This window comes from Cherax quadricarinatus, chromosome 23, assembly GCF_038502225.1.
Source record: "Cherax quadricarinatus isolate ZL_2023a chromosome 23, ASM3850222v1, whole genome shotgun sequence".
NCBI classification, from domain to species: Eukaryota; Metazoa; Arthropoda; class Malacostraca; order Decapoda; family Parastacidae; genus Cherax; species Cherax quadricarinatus.
In genome coordinates, this window is record NC_091314.1 from 4,289,359 (window position 1) to 4,312,040 (window position 22,682).

Sequence of the window (22,682 nt, forward strand, 5' to 3'; positions counted from 1 at the left end):
TCACACCACCTCATTGCCTTCAGCCTCCATCCCTACACTCCTCCAACACCTAGCATCATAGGTATGTATGTAAATGAAAAATGACTTGTATACAGCCTCTCCTCACTTAGCAGCATACTTGTTTACCGATGCCTCGGACTTACAATGGGCTCTCTGACCAGTATACATACCTAAATAATATATATTAGAGCTGATTTCCTCTATTCTGTTTATTACAATATACAGTACACTACTGTATAAGCATTTAAGAATATACGAGAAATGTTATAAATGGTGCAAAAGTGACATTAAAACAGTATCAAAGATGGTTGACACAAACCCACTACCATTATAGTATGCTCCTCACTTAGCAACAAATTCATTTACCGATGTGACCTTGAGAATGAAACTCCTTCATTAAGTGAGGAGAAGCTGTGTAGGGCTTGCTACTATCTGAGGTTTTAGGCATCCGTGGCAGGTCTAGGAACATATCACCCATGGATATGGGGGGACCGCTGTATTGTATATTATAGTCTTATTTGAATTTTATTCGAATTGAGTAAAATGAAAAAGTGGCGGGTATACTACTTCACTTGCATTATTACTCCTACAGCTTGGCATTTTATGTAAATACAGAAACCCTAAATTTAATGGACTTTGAATATATGGGGCAAAATCTGCTGAGTCACTTGATTTGGAAATAATGAATAAAGTCCATTGATGACAGAATTGTCCATTATTGTTAGGATCACAACTAAGCAGTCTCATCTCTATCACCGCAATTACCATTACTGGCCACCTGCTTTCCCTTATTAGTCCAGTAAGTCTAGGGTTTACTCTATTGGCATACAATATTTTCTTGATAATGGTGCAGTGTGCAGTCAGTGCAGCATCTTTCCCCTCGGTGTCACTAGCACGTTAAGAGACCATACAATAAGTGTCAGGGGCCCGAGACTGTTCAACTGCCTCCCAGCATACATAAGGGGGATTACCAACAGACCCCTGGCAGTCTTCAAGCTGGCACTGGACAAGCACCTAAAGTCGGTTCCTGACCAGCCGGGCTGTGGCTCATACGTTGGTTTGCGTGCAGCCAGCAGCAACAGCCTGGTTGATCAGGCTCTGATCCACCAGGAGGCCTGGTCACAGACCGGGCCGCGGGGGCGTTGACCCCCGGAACTCTCTCCAGGTAAACTCCAGGTCATCACTGGGACCATCATAAAATCTTTCCCTCATCACCAGTACCGTCATACTATCTATACCAAATCTTAACAGTTGTTATATGGTAATATCAATACTTTCCTATTATTTACTGTATGTACACCTACCATCTGACTTACAACCAATTTCGGTTCCGAGAAACTGGTCGTAAGTCGAACTTTACTACTGAATATCAACAAAACATTTTTGTAATGACTTTATTTTATTGTTTTATTTTGGTATTTCATGTTTTACTTTACTTTTTATGCTGTTAGTACTGTATTTTATACTGTAAGGTTTAGGATAAACACTGTGTACAACACAAATAGTTGTTTATTTCCCAGAAATTTGGCATAAAAAACACGGTTGTAAGTTGATTGGTCATAAGTCGAGCAGGTCGTAAGTCGGATGGTAGGTGTATTATGTAGGCTATAATGTTTGTCTTGTAATAGTGTAAAAAAAAAAAAAAAAAAAAGAAAGTCCACAATCTCCCTCAGTCACCCTTCAAAAATAAATTCAATATAATTTTTATTATTTTTATTTTTAAGATTAACATTATTATTCCTGATATTATAATCTTTTCTTGCAGGTGATGGATAATCCTGGGCATAGTATATTTGGTGGGATCAGCTTGCACTTAGAGGGTATTACAACCCCTGATCTTGATGATGAACGAGAGCAAGAAGAATATCAAAGAGAGGAAGAAGAAGAAAATAAAAGGAGAGAAGAAGAAATTAAAAATATATTAGCTAATGCTTTCGATGATCTTGAAGAGGAAGAATCGTACGTAAATCATTCCAGTCATTACTCAGTATCTTCCAACTACCCTCAAAGAAATCCCATTCATGAGAATGCAGACAGCTCAGAAAGTCATCAAGAAGTGCATCATGCTCATGACATTGATACTGGCAGACAGACAGATTTTAGGGACTTAAAAAGTAGTGTAAATGAGTATGGTCACATAAATCATTATGATCATGAGGATCAGCAGAACCACTCTCTTGAGGATCATGACAGTAATCAACCCCTGTCTAGTAGCAGTAGCCAGAGGAGCATATCCCCATGGACCAATGACAGTCAAGGTGATCACTCTAGCAGATTTAGCCCATTTGTAGCCCATGAGACTGATGGGAACTTTAACAATTTGTCTGACTATCAAGACCCACAACAGAGCAATTTTGAAATGAATAGAAAAACTGTGTATGATAATGAAGGGTCTTCATATGTTGCTTCTGAAGCTTATCATGCTGACCATTATAAGTCTAACATCACTGATAATGGGGGTGATAAAGAAGTATTAAGAAATCAGTATAATGAAGCAGACACAGCTTATGATCAACTGAAGCTTTTGTATGAAGCTAGAGGTAGAGAACTAGATAAACAGATGTCTGAATTATCAAAGATGAAGTTTGAAAGTAGTCGTGATATTCGGGTGTTACAGCATCAGCTCAATCTCCTAAAATCTGACAATGAAAGTAAAAATGCCAGTGTAAGTCAGCTACAAATTCTTCTTACAGATAAAGATGAAAGACTAAAGAGCTTAGTAAGTGACCTCAATGAAATTAATGACAAACTTAAAGCTGTTCAAGATGAAAACAAGAAGATCCACTTTCAACTAGAAACAGCAGAGTCTACTATATCTAGTTTAGAATGCCAAATTTCTGAATTAAAAGCTGCTGATAGCTTGTCTAGAAATCAGCAGCTACATGAAGATTTTGTTCGGAAACTTCAGCAGGGCAGTAAGGAAGAAAAGAATTTGCTCTTAACTAAATGTCAGGAAGCACAAAGAGAAGTTGAGGCAGGTCAGCAAGAAATTAAAAGATTGAGAGATGAGCTGAAGAATTTAAGAGCAACCTATGATGATGCACTTATACAAAAATCAGAAACTGTAACAAAACTCACACTCACAGTTGAAACGTTAAGAAAACAATACGAAGATCTGTTACATGCTCATGATGTCCAGCAGATCTTAGAGCTGCAGTTAAAAATCAAGACACTTGAATCCAACAAACAAAATTTAGAAAATAAAGTTTGCACTTTAGAACAAGATTTAGCAAAACATAAAGAGGAACTAGATGGATTTGATACTGTAATGAAGTTAGGTATTTGGAATCAAATGGTGACAGAAGAGGATTCTCTGGAGCAGTTGGGTATTAAGAAAACACTAAACTATGATGATACTCACATGGGAGACAAAAAGAAGGATAGCCACAAATTCACTGAAACAGAGGAAAAGCTAATGATAAGGGATGAACTGAAAAGAAGTTTGTTGATCAATAAAGCTAAACGAGATGAGATAAGCATGTTGAAAGAAGAGAGCCAAGAGAAACAAGCCCTGCTTAAGAAAGCTCAAAGTGACCTCAAGGATGCCCTCTTAAAAATTAAGGAACTACAGAGAAGTTTAATGATATTAAAATTGGAGCATTCTGAATGTCAGTTGCAAGGTGATAATGATACCATTGATAATCAAGCTAGTGTTACAGCAATACAAGCTGAAAATGTTTCTCTTCGAAAAGAGCTTGCCCTTCTTCAAAGCCCTATCGGAGAATTAAAACATTCTTTCAAGGAGTTGAGCGATTTGATTCAACATTGCAAGAATAGTGTTCCTAATTCGAATTCAGAAGATGACTCCGTTTCTATAATTAATAGGTATGAGAAACTGCTACAGCATGCAGATTCATATAGAAATTTTATTGCAGATACTGAAAATTTTCAGAAAGAGTTATCTGAGGTCAGAGAAGAAAACCGTAAATTGCATGAAAGTCGAGTTTTGTGGGAGAAAAGAATGAATGACATACAAATCAGATTGAAAGTTTCGGAAAAAATGATTGTTAATGCTGTAATTGATGAAGGAAAAAGTAATGATTACAACCATGCATGTAATACTATTCAGAAGCTGCTTGAAGATATACAGGCACTAATAAAGGTTGTCAAAAAAGAAAATTCTGATGTATATCATGAGAACGTGAATTTAAGAGATCAGTTATCATCTCATCACTTGGAACTGGACAGACTGAAAAAGAAACTTCAAGATATTAGAGAGGAAAAGAAAATGCTGGAGGAAGAAATGATGACTTTGTCTAAAAAGAAGGATGAAGAAAGGGCTTTAGCCGTAGAAAGTTGTCAAAATACGTACTTGAAGTTCCACGAGGAAGCTGTGCGCGAACTGGAGATAAAAATTAAAACAGATTATGAAAACATTGCTTGCAGTCTGAAAGAGGAAATTACTAGACTTTCAGATGAACTGAATAACACAAAAGAGTTGTACATCAAGGTATGTCAGGAAAAAGATGAAATTGAGCATACATATAGGACAGCAACTGAAGAAAAGACAGAATTGGAAAGACAAAAGTCTAGAGATATTAGTGGAGAAACTATCACTTTAACCCCAGATTCTGGTGTTGGAGATAATGAAAATATGTACAAAGAGCAGCCTATTGCTTTATATAAAAAGAAAATAAATGACCTTGAGATAAAATTAGCAAATTTGAAAGAAAAATACAATGAAGAAAACAAGGAAATAGTAACAGAAAAGCAGAATCTAAAGTTAAAATACAGGAAGCAAGTGGAAGAAATTAACACTGTTCGACAGGAATCTTCCAGATCTGTAGAAGAATTACAGAACAGATGTTCTGCATTAGAGAAAGTTAATAGCAATCTGAAAGACCAATGTCAGAGACTAGAGGATGAGATACTGAAAATGAAGGAAAGTAAAAAGTCAGAAAACGAGGAGTTAAGACAGCCTGAAAGTTGGCGCATTTTTTTAGAAAGACAACAAAAACGATTAGATGAAGAAAAAGAAGAAATGAAGAGACAGTATGAGAATCTAATTGAAGAACTACAGAATAAATATACCAAGGCCGAAAGTTCCAAGCTATTAGAAAACAAGGTGAGAGAGCAGGAAGAAGATATGAAATTGTTAGAAAATAAAGTGAGAGAGCAAGAAAAAGATATAAAAACAATTACTGATGAACTTGAAAGAATGAAGGATAAATTCAATTATAGAGGTCAAGAGCATGAGCAGGAAACACAAAGATTAACAGACATAATTCAAAATCTGGAGAGTGAGGTTAAAGAAAAAGAAGAGGAAAATAATAACACAAGAGCTGCTTTCCAGAAGTTTATACAGGAGTTAAAAGAACAAGAGGAATCTTTGAAACAAAAATTGCAAAGAGTTGAAGAAGAGGTTATTAGGCTAAGGGAGACTGAAGGCAAATATAATTCGTTAAAGCTCAAAGTTAATAAGTATCGTGCATCATCAAAAGAGTTAAGTGCTTACTATGAAGAAAGACTAGAGACGCTTGCCACAGAATATTCGGCTGCCAAAGAAACTTTGCTGGAACGAGTCAGGGCATACCTGGAAGAAGTTAAGCAGAAGTGCATCCTCTGTATAGACTCAATAATATCTACTCTTAAAGAGCTTGATAATATGCAGATCTCATTGGATGCCACTCTTATTGAGTTGGAGGAATTGTCCAAGGAGCTTAGGAATTTTTGTCTACACTTAAAATAAGATTGTTTGGAAATACAGTAGTTCCTCAGCAAGATTAGAATTATTTTAAGGATTTGTACAGTATTGTCACTATTTATATTGTTTTAATTGTCTATATTTTGAATAGGTTGTATATTTTCTTGTTTATCTTGTTTCATTATGCTAATGACTACTTGTCATGACTTTACCAAAGATAATATAAGTGTTCAGAAACTTCTGCCAGCTTTGATTATACATGACAGAATTGGAGAACTATTTCAAGTATAGATGAGCAGCTGCTGTTATTTTGTGTAAGTACCACAACTATGTAATACTGATTATTTAATATTTTACTATATAAAAGAGAAAAGGGCACAATATATAACATGGTCTTATTACCGTGCTTACCCAAAACCTCCATTCATGTCTATTAATTTTAGAAGTTTAACCGTTTTATACCTCTTATTTTCCATTACTAGAGATTTTTATAACCTCTATAAAAGCATTTTAGTTCTATTTTTCTTTTACCATGTTAATTTTTATATAAATTCTGCTGTATATTATCGACACACACCCTTTCATATATTTTAATAACTGTACGTAATGATTATTACAAAATTAGGCGACATTTATTCCATACTTTTTGATAAGGCACCGATTATATAGAGAATTTCAGGAAAACTAATATTACTAGAACTTAGGATTTCTTGCAGCTTGCTAGAAGACATGCCCAAAATGCTCATGCATGCTAGCAGCTTTCTTTGTTCTTGACAGTATTTTATTACGTGTAAACTACACAGTGTACTGTACAAAGAATTAAAAGATTTGATTTTTTATTTGATTTGAAAAGTTTTAGGACTGGGTTAATATTTGTATGTTTGTCCTGTATATGTAGTATGCATAGTCATGTGTATGTTATTGTGTTGAATAAATTTAAGTTTTTGAATAATGGTGGGTGTGTATTGTCTAGAGCCTGATTGAGTGCTTCTTGTTGAGTTAGGATGGGTTTTAGGTGCTTTGCTGTTGTAGATCTCCATGCATATATACATACCATAAGCGAGGTAAGGATAGATTAGAGAGAAACACAAAGTAATGTTGGGTGAGGTATGTAGTAATTTATTATTGAAAGAATTCTTACTGTTTTAGAAAAAGCTTTCCTTATTCTGCATGAGTAAAGAGGCTCATCGGATACTCCCCATTGGACTGTATGTAAATAAGATTAATCCGTTCCAGACCCCTACAAACTCTATGTAAATATTGTTCTTTTAAGATTTTTAAGCACAAAATTGGTTAATTATACCGTAGAATGCACTGTGTAATAGTAAACTAAATGTAAAAACCTTGAATAACACTGAGAAAGCTTTGAACAACAGAGAAAACTAACATTGCACGAGTCCTAAGATCTTAGTTTTAAGGTATGTCTAATGGCTGAGCAGTGAACTCCGTTATTTACTGTCTGATATCTTTAATTTTTGGTGTATGTTAAGAAATGTCTTTCCATCATACATTGCCCGAGTTTCAATAAGATAACCCAACAAACAACTTAGAACAAAAATATTTACCAAAAATCGTATATGGCAAGCCCTCTCCGGGGTACTGGCACTGTGAGAAGCTGTTTCGGCACTACCTGCTGATAAAACATTGCTAATCCGAATTTATCACGGTCATAATTTCAGGAAGTGAGGAAAATTGGCGTGTGAAAAAATGGCGGGGAATGTGAAAATTGGCGCAGCTGTGTTTGTTCAGCACTCGAGTGCTGTATAATCCTCTGGGTTTAGCGCTCCCCCTTGATTATAATAATAATAATAAGAGGAGTGATTGGTGGAATGATGATGTGAAGAGAGTAGTAAGGGAGAAAAAGTTAGCATATGAGAAGGTTTTACAAAGTAGAAGTGATGCAAGGAGGGAAGAGTATATGGAGAAAAAGAGAGAGGTTAAGAGAGTGGTGAAGCAATGTAAAAAGAGAGCAAATGAGAGAGTGGGTGAGATGTTATCAACAAATTTTGTTGAAAATAAGAAAGTTTTGGAGTGAGATTAACAAGTTAAGAAAGCCTAGAGAACAAATGGATTTGTCAGTTAAAAATAGGAGAGGAGAGTTATTAAATGGAGAGTTAGAGGTATTGGGAAGATGGAGGGAATATTTTGAGGAATTGTTAAATGTTGATGAAGATAGGGAAGCTGTGATTTCGTGTATAGGGCAAGGAGGAACAACATCTTGTAGGAGTGAGGAAGAGCCAGTTGTGAGTGGGGGGGAAGTTCGTGAGGCAGTAGGTAAAATGAAAGGGGGTAAGGCAGCCGGGATTGATGGGATAAAGATAGAAATGTTAAAAGCAGGTAGGGATATAGTTTTGGAGTGGTTGGTGCAATTATTTAATAAATGTATGGAAGAGGGCAAGGTACCTAGGGATTGGCAGAGAGCATGCATAGTTCCTTTGTATAAAGGCAAAGGGGATAAAAGAGAGTGCAAAAATTATAGGGGGATAAGTCTGTTGAGTATACCTGGCAAAGTGTATGGTAGAGTTATGATTGAAAGAATTAAGAGTAAGACAGAGAATAGGATAGCAGATGAACAAGGAGGCTTTAGGAAAGGTAGGGGGTGTGTGGACCAGGTGTTTACAGTGAAACATATAAGTGAACAGTATTTGGATAAGGCTAAAGAGGTCTTTGTGGCATTTATGGATTTGGAAAAGGCGTATGACAGGGTGGATAGGGGGCAATGTGGCAGATGTTGCAGGTGTATGGTGTAGGAGGTAGGTTACTGAAAGCAGTGAAGAGTTTTTACGAGGATAGTGAGGCTCAAGTTAGAGTATGTAGGAAAGAGGGAAATTATTTCCCAGTAAAAGTAGGCCTTAGACAAGGATGTGTGATGTCACCGTGGTTGTTTAATATATTTATAGATGGGGTTGTAAGAGAAGTAAATGCGAGGGTCTTGACAAGAGGCATGGAGTTAAAAGATAAAGAATCACACATAAAGTGGGAGTTGTCACAGTTGCTCTTTGCTGATGACACTGTGCTCTTGGGAGATTCTGAAGAGAAGTTGCAGAGATTGGTGGATGAATTTGGTAGGGTGTGCAAAAGAAGAAAATTGAAAGTGAATACAGGAAAGAGTAAGGTTATGAGGATAACAAAAAGATTAGGTGATGAAAGATTGGATATCAGATTGGAGGGAGAGAGTATGGAGGAGGTGAATGTATTCAGATATTTGGGAGTGGACGTGTCAGCGGATGGGTCTATGAAAGATGAGGTGAATCATAGAATTGATAAGGGGAAAAGGGTGAGTGGTGCACTTAGGAGTCTGTGGAGACAAAGAACTTTGTCCTTGGAGGCAAAGAGGGGAATGTATGAGAGTATAGTTTTACCAACGCTCTTATATGGGTGTGAAGCATGGGTGATGAATGTTGCAGCGAGGAGAAGGCTGGAGGCAGTGGAGATGTCATGTCTGAGAGCAATGTGTGGTGTGAATATAATGCAGAGAATTCGTAGTTTGGAAGTTAGGAGGAGGTGCGGGATTACCAAAACTGTTGTCCATAGGGCTGAGGAAGGGTTGTTGAGGTTGTTCGGACATGTGGAGAGAATGGAGCGAAACAGAATAACTTCAAGAGTGTATCAGTCTGTAGTGGAAGGAAGGCGGGGTAGGGGTCGGCCTAGGAAAGGTTGGAGGGAGGGGGTAAAGGAGGTTTTGTGTGCGAGGGGCTTGGACTTCCAGCAGGCGTGCGTGAGCGTGTTTGATAGGAGTGAATGGAGACAAATGGTTTTTAATACTTGACGTGCTGTTGGAGTGTGAGCAAAGTAACATTTATGAAGGGGTTCAGGGAAACCGGCAGGCCGGACTTGAGTCCTGGAGATGGGAAGTACAGTGCCTGCACTCTGAAGGAGGGGTGTTAATGTTGCAGTTTAAAAACTGTAGTGTAAAGCACCCTTCTGGCAAGACAGTGATGGAGTGAATGATGGTGAAAGTTTTTCTTTTTCGGGCCACCCTGCCTTGGTGGGAATCGGCCAGTGTGATGATAAAAAAAAAATAAAAATAATAATAATAATAATCGGCAACTGATTATGTGTTCATGACCAGATGCAAAAATTTGGCAAATTTTTTGGTCGTGAACTGATTCGTTCGTGTTCGGAAGCGTTCGTGAACAGAGGTTCCACTGTATCTACTTTTTATATCCACTGTAGTATAATACAGTTATATGGATTTATTTATTAGCTTGTTGAGCATTGATGTACAGTACAGCAACAGTATTAAGTCCAATCTGGGGAGGCTGTTAGTCTCTGCATTGTGACCTGTTTGCTTTTTTAAAAACAATGTTTACTGTAGAGGTTTGAATTTTTTTGCAGTAATACATAGACACACATTTAGTCTTGATTGATGTTAAATTCTCTTTGCAAGCCATTGTTGCTTATTACTATCTTAAAGTTATTCACTGAGGCCTCATCACTGAACTTAATGGGAATTTATAAATTGCAAGTGGTAATTTTATGTAAATGGTTTTAAAGGAGCTGGTATATATGTCCTGATGTTGTCAAGAGAAGATGCAGTTGTCTTTGTAATTCTCCTGTGTTTGGTTATTCTTCTTCTTTCAACGTACCAGCCGTATCCCACCGAGGTGGGGTGGCCCAAAAGGAAAAACGAAAGTTTCTCCTTTCAAATTTAGTAATATATACAGGAGAAGGGGTTTGTTTGGTTATTGATGGTATTAATAATCCAGTTATGCATGGTAAGGAAACCATTTACTTGCATTGTTATGTGCTCCTTTTTTCTCATGTATACATACAGTACATTTGAAACTTTCATAATCATACTCTAGGACAAGGTTATTTCCATACTCTAATGCTGAAATTTCTTTATTCTTCTAATGTGTCTTCCTTTCACATTTATTCCCAGTAGTCCACTCACCTCCTTACCATATTTCTTATGCTATGCCACAGTAGAAAACTTTTCTTTCTGTCCAGTTATCCAGCACATTTCCTGCTCACATATTACTACCACCTTTGCAACATTTTCCATCTATTTCTTTGACTTTGTGTTTTGGATGAAGCTGTACTTAGACTTCTGAACTAAGACCTTAAAGACTTGCAAGTTTAATTTTTTAAGGTGTATGTATAATGTGATGAGAATAACAAATATTGCTTTCCTTATAATTTTGAAATGTGCATTTCAGTAAAGGATGTCGATTGTTAGCTCTTCAACCACATTAAAATCACTGGAAATGGGATTCCAGGACAAGATTGACACTTTGCAAGTAAGTTTTTTTCATTTATAAATTATGCACTGGATAATGATGTAGAGATATTTTTTACGACCTCGGACAGTCTCCTACCAAGGTAGGGTGACCCATAAAAGGGAAACCCATTGCCCTACCATTCATGTAATATCTGTCGTGCCAGAAGTGTGTGGATGTCACAGCTTTGATGACGGGAGTCAGGAGAATGCACTTATCCATACTTGAGTCCTGGACTTGGAGAGGGCAGTTACTGCACTTTGAAGAAGGGGTGGGGATTTTGCAATTGGAAGTAATCTGAACTGTGATATCAGCACACCTCTGGAAAGTTAGTGATTTAATGAATAATGGTGATTGTGTTTTCTTCTTTGGGTCATCCTACCGTGGGAGATGGCTGTTGAATTTAAAAAATAATTAAAAAATACTGTATATCAATAAATGCATAAGACAAAATGTATGACTTAGTGATACCTCAATGTAATGGACTAAAAAGGAGAAGGGGGTGTCCATTTAAACAAAAATTCATTGCATTAAAGCTGTTGATATCTTGTCTGTTTTCCCTATCATGTTTGTAAGAATACAGGTGTTGTATTTAGTAGAGCTCATCCCAACATCCTGCCTTTGGCCTGGAATGCTCATCCTTGTGAATTAACAGATGGAGAATTTCCCATAAAGCCCTGCCCAGAAGTGGAGGAGGTGGCTGATATGTACTGTATAAGATTTATACTTGTTTGATTTAACCTCTGTTTTGCCATTCCTTGACTAAATAATTGATTACTATGTGGTTAAACACTGATGGTTCATGTGGGTTACACAGTGGTAGCGGGAAGTCTCATTCCCACTAGGTAAGACTGTGTCCCTAGGTGGTCCACAACTTTTAAAGAGTATTCGGTGTTTAAGTAATTGTGCTTTGAGATGTGATCAGCTAAGTGGGTTCTCTTTCATATACAGTGGAACCCCGAGTTTTGGCCTTAATCCGTTCCAGGAGCTAGGTCTAAACTTGAAACGGTCGAAAGTTGAAGCAGTATTTCCCATAAGAAATAATGTAAATACAATTAATCCGTTCCAGACTCACAAAAATATTCACAAAAAATACATTTTTAAAGAATAACTATAGTTTAACATACAGACAACAAATATAAATACTTAAATGAGTAATAGAATACATAAATAAACATTTGAATAAACATTTAAAATCACATTTATGTACCTTTATTGAAGAGTCTTGCTGGTATCTGGAAGATAGGGAGGAGGAGAGAGGGAGTACTTACTGTTTGGAAGGGGAATCACTTCCCTTTGTCTTTTAATGCCATTAGGACCAGCTTGAGAGGCACTGGACCCCTGTCACACAAAATAACTGTCAAGAGTGCTCGGTTTCTGGCGTCTCTTAAGATTTCCCTGAAGTATTTGTATGTTTTTAGTTAAGTATTTTTTAAGGGTACTATGAAAAGTTTAATTACAACAGCAAAATAAATAATTCTGACATAGGTTGTGTAGAAAGTAGGGGCAAGATCGGTTGATTTAAGAGTGCATAAATCTGGGATGGCTGTAGGTTGGTGTATAAAGCAATGTTGCTATCATAGTTTTTTTTTTTTTTTTTTTTTATACTGTATGCCTTTTTAGTATCTCCTTAAGCATATATATTTTTTATATTTCAGGTATGTGCAGAGCTAAGAGGAGGCTGGGGAGGGGATACAGTCATTGAGCTTCAGCAGCTTAGCATGGAATTGCAGACAATGAGGCAAGATATTGCCAATTACAGGCAAATTTTGGCCACTGCTAAGAAAGACATTCAAATGGCACATGATCTTCAAGAGCAGATAAAACAGATGTCATTACGACTTGTGCACATGAAAACAAATTTACCAATCCATTTGCCACATGCTGATGCTCCTGCTTGTGGTGCAACTGCTGTGCCATCCAATTTAACAACCAAAAAAAATACCAGCAAAGATGTACCTCCTAATATACAGGGAAAGGTTTGTAATCATACATATGAATAATTATGACAAAGTACCTGAGGCACTAGCAATGAAAGAACTTTATTTTAGGTTACAGTAAATGGGAATTTTGATTTTCAGGTAAACTTTTTTTTTTTTTCTCAACAAGTTGGCCGTCTCCCACCGAGGCAGGGTGACCCAAAAAGAAAGAAAATCCCCAAAAAGAAAATACTTTCATCATCATTCAACACTTTCACCTCACTCACACATAATCACTTTCTTTGCAGAGGTGCCCAGATACAACAATTTAGAAGCATATATAAAGATATATAACATACCCCTCCAAACCCCTGCCAATATCCCAAACCCCTCTAAAGTACAGGCATTGTACTTCCCATTTCCAGTACTCAAGTCTGGCTATGTAAAAAATAACCGGTTTCCCTGAATCCCTTCACTAAATAGTATTACCCTGTTCACACTCCAATAGCTCTTCAGGTCCCAAAAACCATTCGTCTCCATTCACTCCTATCTAACATGCTCATGCACGCTTGCTGGAAGTCCAAACCCCTCGCCCACAAAACCTCCTTTACCCCCTCCCTCCAACCTTTTTGAGGATGACCCCTACCCCGCCTTTCTTACCCTACAGATTTATACGCTCTCCAAGTCATTCTACTTTGATCCATTCTCTCTAAATGACCAAACCACTTCAACAACCCCTCTTCAGCCCTCTAACGAATACTTTTAGTAACTCCACACCTCCTCCTAATTTCCACACTCCGAATTTTCTGCATAATATTTACACCACACATTGCCCTTAGACAGGACATCTCCACTGCCTCCAACCGTCTCCTCGCTGCATCATTTGTAACCCAAGCTTCACACCCATATAAGAGTGTTGGTACCACTATACTTTTGTACATTTCCTTCTGTCTCCATGGATAACGTTTTTTGTCTCCACAGATACCTCAACGCACCACTCACCTTTTTTTCTTCATCACTTCCATGGTTAACCTCATCCTTCATAAACCCATCCGCTGACACGTCAACTCCCAAATATTTGAAAACATTCACTTCTTCCATACTCCCTCTGTCCAATTTGATATCCAATTTTTCTTTAAATCATTGGATACCCTCATCACCTTACTCTTTTCTATGTTCACTTTCAACTTTCTACCTTTACACACCCTCCCAAACTTGTCCACTAACCTTTGCAACTTTTCTTTAAAATCTCCCATAAGCACAGTATCATCAGCAAATTGTAACTGTGTCAACTCCCATTTTGTATTTGATTCTTGATTCCCCATAATTTAATCCCACCCCTTCCCCCAGCACCCTAGCATTTACTTCTTTTACAACCCCATCCATAAATATATTAAACATAAACATTAAATGAATTTTGGCAATTATTGGAGAACAATAACAGCTTTTGTTTGGCATCGTAGTTAAATTATATTATTGCTGTTTTGGCCCTTCAAGGGAGAGGAGCGACTTGTCACTTGGGAAGAGCTCTTGATTCCAGGAATTGGAGCTTCCTGTTTCTTGGTTCATACCGATTACCTTTCATGTCCCAGGCATTGTATGACCCCTTTGGGTTTAGTGCTTTGTCCTTAGTGTAATAATATCTTATTGGTATAAATAAATAATGAAGGTAGTAGGTTGGTAGACAGCAACCACCCAGGGAGGTACTACCGTCTGCCAAGTGAGTGTAAAACAAAAGCCTGTAATTGTTTTACATGATGGTAGGATTGCTGGTGTCCATTTTTCTGTCTCATAAACATGCAAGGTTTCAGGTATGTCTTGCTACTTCTACTTACACTTAGGTCACACTACACATTCATGTACAAGCATATATATATACACACACCCCTCTGGGTTTTCTTCTATTTTCTTACTAGTTCTTGTTCTTGTTTATTTCCTCTTATCTCCATGGGGAAGTGGAACAGAATTCTTCCTCCGTAAGCTATGCACGTTGTAAGAGGCAACTAAAATGCCAGGAGCAAAGGGCTAGTAACCCCTTCTCCTGTATAAATTACTAAATTTAAAAAGAGAAACTTTTGTTTTTCTTTTTGGGCCACCCTGCCTCGGTGGGATATGGCCGGTTTGTTGAAAGAAGATAAATAATCTTTATTTCTATAGTAGTACATATACAAGGTATACAGCCCATAGCTGACATCATTGACATACTACTACATAGAAAGCCCCTTGTTATGCAGAGCATTTAGGAGAAATTTGGTCAGTTTTGTTCCAGGGTGCAACCCACACCAGTCTACTAACACTTAAAGTACCCATTTTACTGTTGGGTGAACATTGGACAGCAGGTATCTTAAGGAAACATGTCTTGATGTTTCCAATCGTACCGGGGATTGACCCCTGGACCACAGTGTGTGAGCTGAGTACGCTAGCGATTGAGCTACGGGTTTATAAGTTTAGTAAATTTTTTTTACTTTTGACTCATGCTTGTCTTAACATTTATATTTTTTAAGTCTTACTGTAACTGCTTTTCTTGTGCCTGTGTATAAAATTTTTTGTTTTAATAATTCATTGTCTCTCCATTGAGACATTACCTTTACCGCTTCAGTTTACTATTCAGCCAGAATACTCAAATAGGGTAAAAAATGTGACGTCATATTTAGCATAAATTTTATTTGTAAAGAATCTTGCAAAAACTTATTGTGTGCTTTGTTTTCAGGTTTCTGCAAAGGCAGGATCTGGGAAAGAAAGGCATGTCCCAGTTATTGACTATGCTACTGTGGATGAATTTGAATCTGTACCAAAGTACGTATTTTTGGCAAATAGAGCTATGAAGTTTAAGAGCAAGATGTACATATGTTAAGTTGTTAATTTGTATATACACTACATCATGTATGTCAAGCCCATATTGGAGTATGCAGCACCTATATACAACCACATATAACTGAATACACACACACATGAGCTCTTCTGGCAAGGTATAGTCTATAGTGTAATCAAAATGCAGTTGAAAGCTTCCGTGGGCAGTCCGATACTGTGCCTAGGGCAGATCTAATTTCAAGATTCTATTTATCAAAATTTTCAAGCCAGTTTCAACAGTTATTTGTAACATTGCTTTTAAAGATTTTATTTGGTTAGGCATTCAAGGAGTTTTAGAAAAAATTACCAAACAAAATGAGTGCATTGGAGAGAGAAAGTGCAAAGGTTTGATTATATGGAGATGATGATTGATTAATGATAAGGGGAAAAAGAAGAGTGTAAAGAGATCCAACATGAAAGCTAATATTGATAGGTAGTTTGTGTAGGTTATAAGTTTGGATAAGGGTGTTTAGTATAATTAAACTGTCATCTGACAGTGCTTAGTTGAAAACTGATTTGGAAAATGGTTGGAGGAAGAAAAATTTGTCCCTGCAGTATTATTTATGCTATTTGCATACAAATTTTTGTAGGCAAAATAGGAAAAGTTTCAGTTGTGAATAGCAACCAAGTTGTTGTACTTATTGACTTCTATAAATATATGTATATGATTTTATTTATTTATTTATTTTTTTTTCTCAACAAGTCGGCCGTCTCCCACCGAGGCAGGGTGACCCAAAAAAGAAAGAAAATCCCCAAAAAGAAAATACTTTCATCATCATTCAACACTTTCACCACACTCACACATTATCACTGCTTTTGCAGAGGTGCTCAGAGCACAACAGCTTAGAAGCATATACGTATAAAGATACACAACATATCCCTCCAAACTGCCAATATCCCAAACCCCTCCTTTAAAGTGCAGGCATTGTACTTCCCATTTCCAGGACTCAAGTCCGACTATATGAACATTACCCTGCTCACACTCCAACAGATCGTCAAGTCCCAAGTATCATTCGCCTCCATTCACTCCTATCTAACACGCTCATGCACGCTTGCTGGAAATCCAAGCCCCTAGCCCACAAAACCTCCTTTACCCCCTCTTTCCAACCCTTTCGAGGACGACCCTTCCCCTATAGATTTATATGCTTTCCATGTCATTCTACTTTGATCCATTCTCTCTAAATGACCAAACCACCTCAACAACCCCTCTTCTGCCCTCTGACTAATGCTTTTATTAACTCCACACCTTCTCCTAATTTCCACACTCCGAATTTTCTGCATAATATTTACACCACACATTGCCCTTAGACAGGACATCTCCACTGCCTCCAACTGTCTCCTCGCTGCTGCATTTACCACCCAAGCTTCACATCCATATAAGAGTGTTGGTACTACTATACTTTCATACATTCCCTTCTTTGTCTCCATAGATAACGTTTTTTGACTCCACATATACCTCAACGCACCACTCACCTTTTTTCCCTCATCAATTCTATGATTAACCTCATCCTTCATAAATCCATCTGCCGACTCGTCAACTCCCAAGTATCTGAAAACATTCACTTCTTCCATACTCCTCCTCCCCAATTTGATATCCAATTTTTCTTTATCTAAATCATTTGATACCCTCATCACCTTACTCTTTTCTATGTTCACTTTCAACTTTCTACCTTTACACACATTCCCAAACTCATCCACTAACCTTTGCAATTTTTCTTTAGAATCTCCCATAAGCACAGTATCATCAGCAAAAAGTAACTGTGTCAATTCCCATTTTGAATTTGATTCCCCATAATTTAATCCCACCCCTCTCCCAAACACCCTAGCATTTACTTCTTTTACAACCCCATCTATAAATATATTAAACAACCATGGTGACATTACACATCCCTGTCTAAGACCTACTTTTACCGGGAAGTATTCTCCCTCTCTTCTACACACCCTAACCTGAGCCTCACTATCCTCATAAAAGCTCTTTACAGCATTTAGTAACTTACCACCTATTGCATATACTTGCAACATCTGCCACATTGCTCCTCTATCCACTCTATCATATGCCTTTTCTAAATCCATAAATGCAATAAAAACTTCCCTACCTTTATCTAAATACTGTTCACATATATACTTCAATGTAAACACTTGATCTACACATCCCCTACCCACTCTGAAGCCTCCCTGCTCATCCGCAATCCTACATTCTGTCTTACCTCTAATTCTTTCAATTATAACCCTACCGTATACTTTTCCTGGTATACTCAGTAAACTTCTTTTCTTTCAACACACCGGCCGTATCCCACTGAGGCGGGGTGGCTCAAAAGGAAAAACGAAAGTTTCTCCTTTTACATTTAGTAATATATACAGGAGAAGAGGTTACTAGCTCCTTGCTCCCGGCATTTTAGTCGCCTCTTACAACACGCATGGCTTACGGAGGAAGAATTCTGTTCCACTTCCCCATGTAGGTAAGAGGAAATAAACAAGAACAAGAACTGGAAAGAAAATAGAAGAAAACCCAGAGGGATGTGTATATACATATATGCTTGTACATGTATGTGTAAGTAGAAGTAGCAAGACATACCTGAAATCTTGCATGTGTATGAGACAGATAAAAAAAGACATCAGCAATCTTACCATCGTGTAAAACAATTACAGGCTTCAGTTTTACACTCACTTGGCAGGACGGTAGTACCTCCCTGGGCGGTTGCTGTCTACCAACCTACTACCTAGAACTCAGTAAACTTATTCCTCTATAATTTTTACAATCTCTTTTGTCCCCTTTCCCTTTATATAAAGGGACTATACATGCTCTCCGCCAATCCCTAGGTACCTTCCCCTCTTTCATACATTTATTAAACAAAAGTACCAACCACTCCAACACTATATCCCCCCCTGCTTTTAACATTTCTGTCATGATCCCATCAGTTCCAGCTGCTTTACCCCCTTTCATTCTAGGTAATGCCTCATGTACCTCCACCACACTTACATTCTGCTCTTCTTCACTCCTAAAAGATGGTATACCTCCCTGGCCAGTGCATGAAATTACCGCCTCCCTTTCTTCCTCAACATTTAAAAGTTCCTCAAAATATTCTCTCCATCTACCTAATACCTCCCTCTCCCCATCTACTAACTCCCCTACTCTGTTTTTAACTGACAAATCCATACTTTCCCTAGGCTTTCTTAACTTGTTTAACTCACTCCAAAATTTTTTCTTATTTTCATTAAAATTTCTTGACAGTGCCTCTCCCACTCTTTCATCTGCTCTCCTTTTGCACTCTCTCACCACTCTCTTCACCTTTCTTTTACTCTCCATATACTCTGCTCTTCTTATAACACTTCTGCTTTGTAAAAACCTCTCGTAAGCTACCTTTTTCTCTTTTATCACACCCTTTACTTCATCATTCCACCAATCACTCTTCTTTTCTCCTGCCCCCACCCTCCTATAACCACAAACTTCTGCCCCACATTCTAATACTGCATTTTTAAAACTATTCCAACCCTCTTCAACCCCCCCACTACTCATCTTTGCACTAGCCCACCTTTCTGCCAATAGTCGCTTATATCTCGCCCGAACTTCCTCCTCCCTTAGTTTATACACTTTCACCTCCCTCTTACTTGTTGTTGCCACCTTCCTCTTTTCCCATCTACCTCTTACTCTAACTGTAGCTACAACTAAATAATGATCCGATATATCAGTTGCCCCTCTATAAACATGTACATCCTGGAGCCTACCCATCAACCTTTTATCCACCAATACATAATCTAACAAACTACTTTCATTATGTGCTACATCATACCTTGTATATTTATTTATATTAACTTATATTAATTTCCCATATATAATAGGCATTATAGAAAAGTCTCTGCTCTAAATGTCATCAAAGATATGCTTAATATTTGAATCTGTGCTTTTGTTGCTCAAGTGTTAATTTACTTACAAAATCTCCTTTGAGGTACATCCGTGGCCGTCTTCAGTATGATCAGGTAAACAATGCTGTAGATGAATTGAACAAAGCCTTGGAGTGTAAGTATTCTCTCATGTCACGGCCCAGATCAAAAATTTCTGAGGTTGATTGGAGGATCATCACTACTTGCAAGCGGCAGGAGATCCCGGAGACCAAAGGTAGGTGATTGGTATACACCCATTTGTGATTATAAAGTTTCAATTTTTTGTACCACATCTCATCTTGGGTCTTGTTCTAGTATTCCTTGTGGTGCCCTTATGCCAGTAAGAGGGGGGTCTTGATCCAAGGAATTGAGCCTGTCCTCCCTATTATAACCCAGGAGTCCCAAAGGCTTGTTATCCTGGGTGTAAATGAAGTAAAATAAACACAGCAGAAAAACTTTTGACTTGTATTATCCTTCACCAGTTTAGAACAGAAGTATGTACACTATTTACACTATGTACAACAATAGGTATTAGTGCACTCCACTGTAAGCAAGGCAGAATAGAAGCCACTAGAGAGCAGACCGTGCTTCAACCAGCTCTAGAATGGGAATGACAAGGGCAGACAGGTGTGTGGTACCCACAACACCTCTGCGATTGCTAAAACCATCTTCTCATTGGCTGGAACCTGGGTACTGATTGAACGACGGGGCCCCATCATCAACCCTAGTACCTGGTTTGCTGGTTGGGGGAGATAGCCTTTCAATGAGGGTGTGTACATGCGCTGAATAAAGGTTATGTACTCTTTGCATGTCACACTCCCTTTCCTTGGATCAACTGTTGTTTCTTCCCATTCTCCCAGGTGCTGTATTATCCCTATGAATTTAGCACTCCCTCATGACTGTGATAATTTGTGAAGAAAAACTACTTAGTATCCCTTTGAATGGAGTGAATAGGGATGAATGGTTTTTTGGACCTGACAAGCTGTTTGAGTGTGAGCAAGGTAATATTTTGTGAAGGGATTCAGGGAAACCAGTTAGCTGGACTTAAGTCCTGGAGGTGGGAAGTACAATGCCTGCACTTTAAAGGAGGGGTTTGGGATATTTGTTGTTCGGAGTGACATCTGAACTGTTGTATCTGAGCTCCTCTTCAAAGACAGTGATTATGTGTAAATGATGGTGAAAGTGTTTTTCTTTTTTGGGTCACCCTGCCTCGGTGGGAGACAGCCAGCGTGTTAAAAAAAAAAAAATCTTTTATCCTTTTATTATATTGTACAGTACAGCATGTGGTTGTGATTTCAACTTTTTATATACAGCCTCTCCTCACTGAGCGACGAACTTGTTTGCCGACGACTCAGATTTACGCCGGGCTCTGACCAGTATGCATACTTAAATAATGTATGTTAGAGCTGATTTCCTCTGTTCTGTTTATTACAATATACAGTACACTACTGTATAAACATTTAAAAATATACCAGAAATGTTATAAATGGTGCAAAGGTAACATTAAAATAATATCAGATGGTTGACACAAACCCACTACCATTATAGTATGCTCCTCACTTAGCGACGAATTCGATTACTGACGTGATCTTAGGAGCAGAACTCTGTTGTTAAGTGAGGAGAGGCTGTATATCAGTCTTTGAGGGTATTTTTAATGTTTCCAGTTTTTTTCATACAATAGCTCATATTTATTGGCTGTGAAAGAATTTGTAGCATATTTTAGATCTGTTTTTTATTTTATCAATGTGTCATTGTTTTATTTTTAATTTCTTAAAATTAAACCTTACCTCTTCTCATTTACATTTTCCTTGTCTTAATTCTCTCTCTCAACCCTGCCTTTCACAATTCCTATTCCTTTCCTCTTCCTCCTCCTCCTTTCCTCATCCTTTTTTTCTTTCCTCTATCTCTCCAAATCCCTACTCCACCTCCACTTCCCATCTCCGTTTCTCCTTTCTCTGGTTTCTCCATTCTCCTCCTAACCACCTTTTAACCTCTCTTACCTGTCTGAAAGATAATTTTTTATACTTTTTTATTTATACATTACTTAAATATTATCTATTTAACAGGTGTTTACTTTGTGGTTGATGATGACATCAAACGATGGAGTGGACTCAAGTTGGACACAGCTGGAAGATCTACGATTACTGTCTTGCGTACTTTGAAACGGATACGGGAAATACGTGGCCCAGGCAGCCTTGTGAGATTTGCTGTCCTTACTTACATGTAATTTCAAGCATTTGCCATTGTCCATTTTTTCTATTTATATTTTCCACTTCTGTTAAATTAACCACTTCAATCTTCGTTCCATACTGCCATAAAATGTATCTAACCTTGAAACTAATGTGTCCTATATTTGAAATGCCATGAGTGTGTACATGTTTCCTTGGCGGTGTATTCTGTATGTTTGTTTGGTTATCATATATATGTGCAGCAGCTGCCACTTATTTGCAGTGTGAAATAAAACTATAAGGAGAATGAGTATTATTCTCAGACAGGACATGCAGGGTGAAAACGTAGGTGAAAAGAAAACTAGAAAGGGATAATATGAACTGGAAACTAACATTTATTAAAAGGGTTTTGTAGAAGTGAAGAAATTGGAGGTAACCACTAAGTGAGACTGAAGCATGAGCAAAGCCAGTGATGAAGGAAAGCTGTACCCCCATTTTACTATCCTCCAGAGCCGTACCTCTGCTGTTGACTAAGACACCCATTCTACTAAAAAAGTCCTGAAAGTCATTTTCAGTAACAGTAGCCTAACGATCAACTTTCATTTTATGAAAGTAAATAAATCTTTGAAAAATACATAGTGGTTCTGCATCCCTTAGTACATTCTCCAGATGTGTTAACAATCTTTTTATAGTAGAGTATACACATTTCATGTAATATTTTGTGCTGTTCGAGTGTGAGCAAGGTAACATTTATCAAGGGTTTCCGAGAAACTGGTTAGCTGGACTTAGAGTCCTGTAGATGGGAAGTACAGTGCCTGCACTGGGGATAAGCAGTTCAGAAGATAATATGACCTGTGATGTTGGCATACTTCTGGCAAGAGTGATTGAATGAATGAAGGCAAAAAATTTTCTTCTTTTCTGGGTCACCTTACTATGGTGGAAGACTGCTGATGTGTCAAAAACAAAAAGTTGTCTTAGTAGGCCGACTTATATTTTG

General features: G+C 37.8%; 2 protein-coding genes across 2 annotated transcripts; both read left to right on the plus strand.

Moving 5' to 3' along the window:
* Positions 1-1,768: 1,768 nt before the first annotated feature.
* On the plus strand, positions 1,769-5,697 carry LOC128685756 (centrosomal protein of 152 kDa-like). Its single transcript, XM_053772381.1, has one exon. It carries the CDS (start codon positions 1,769-1,771, stop codon positions 5,687-5,689), a length of 3,921 nt encoding a protein of 1,306 aa, XP_053628356.1. The 3' UTR covers positions 5,690-5,697.
* Positions 5,698-5,819: 122 nt separating this feature from the next.
* Positions 5,820-21,744, plus strand: LOC128685757 (SKA complex subunit 1). The gene is made up of 6 exons (XM_053772382.2): positions 5,820-5,958; positions 10,807-10,887; positions 12,525-12,845; positions 15,496-15,581; positions 19,583-19,752; positions 21,584-21,744. Exons 2-6 carry the CDS (start codon positions 10,813-10,815, stop codon positions 21,742-21,744), a joined length of 813 nt encoding a protein of 270 aa, XP_053628357.1. The 5' UTR covers positions 5,820-5,958; positions 10,807-10,812.
* Positions 21,745-22,682: the final 938 nt, after the last annotated feature.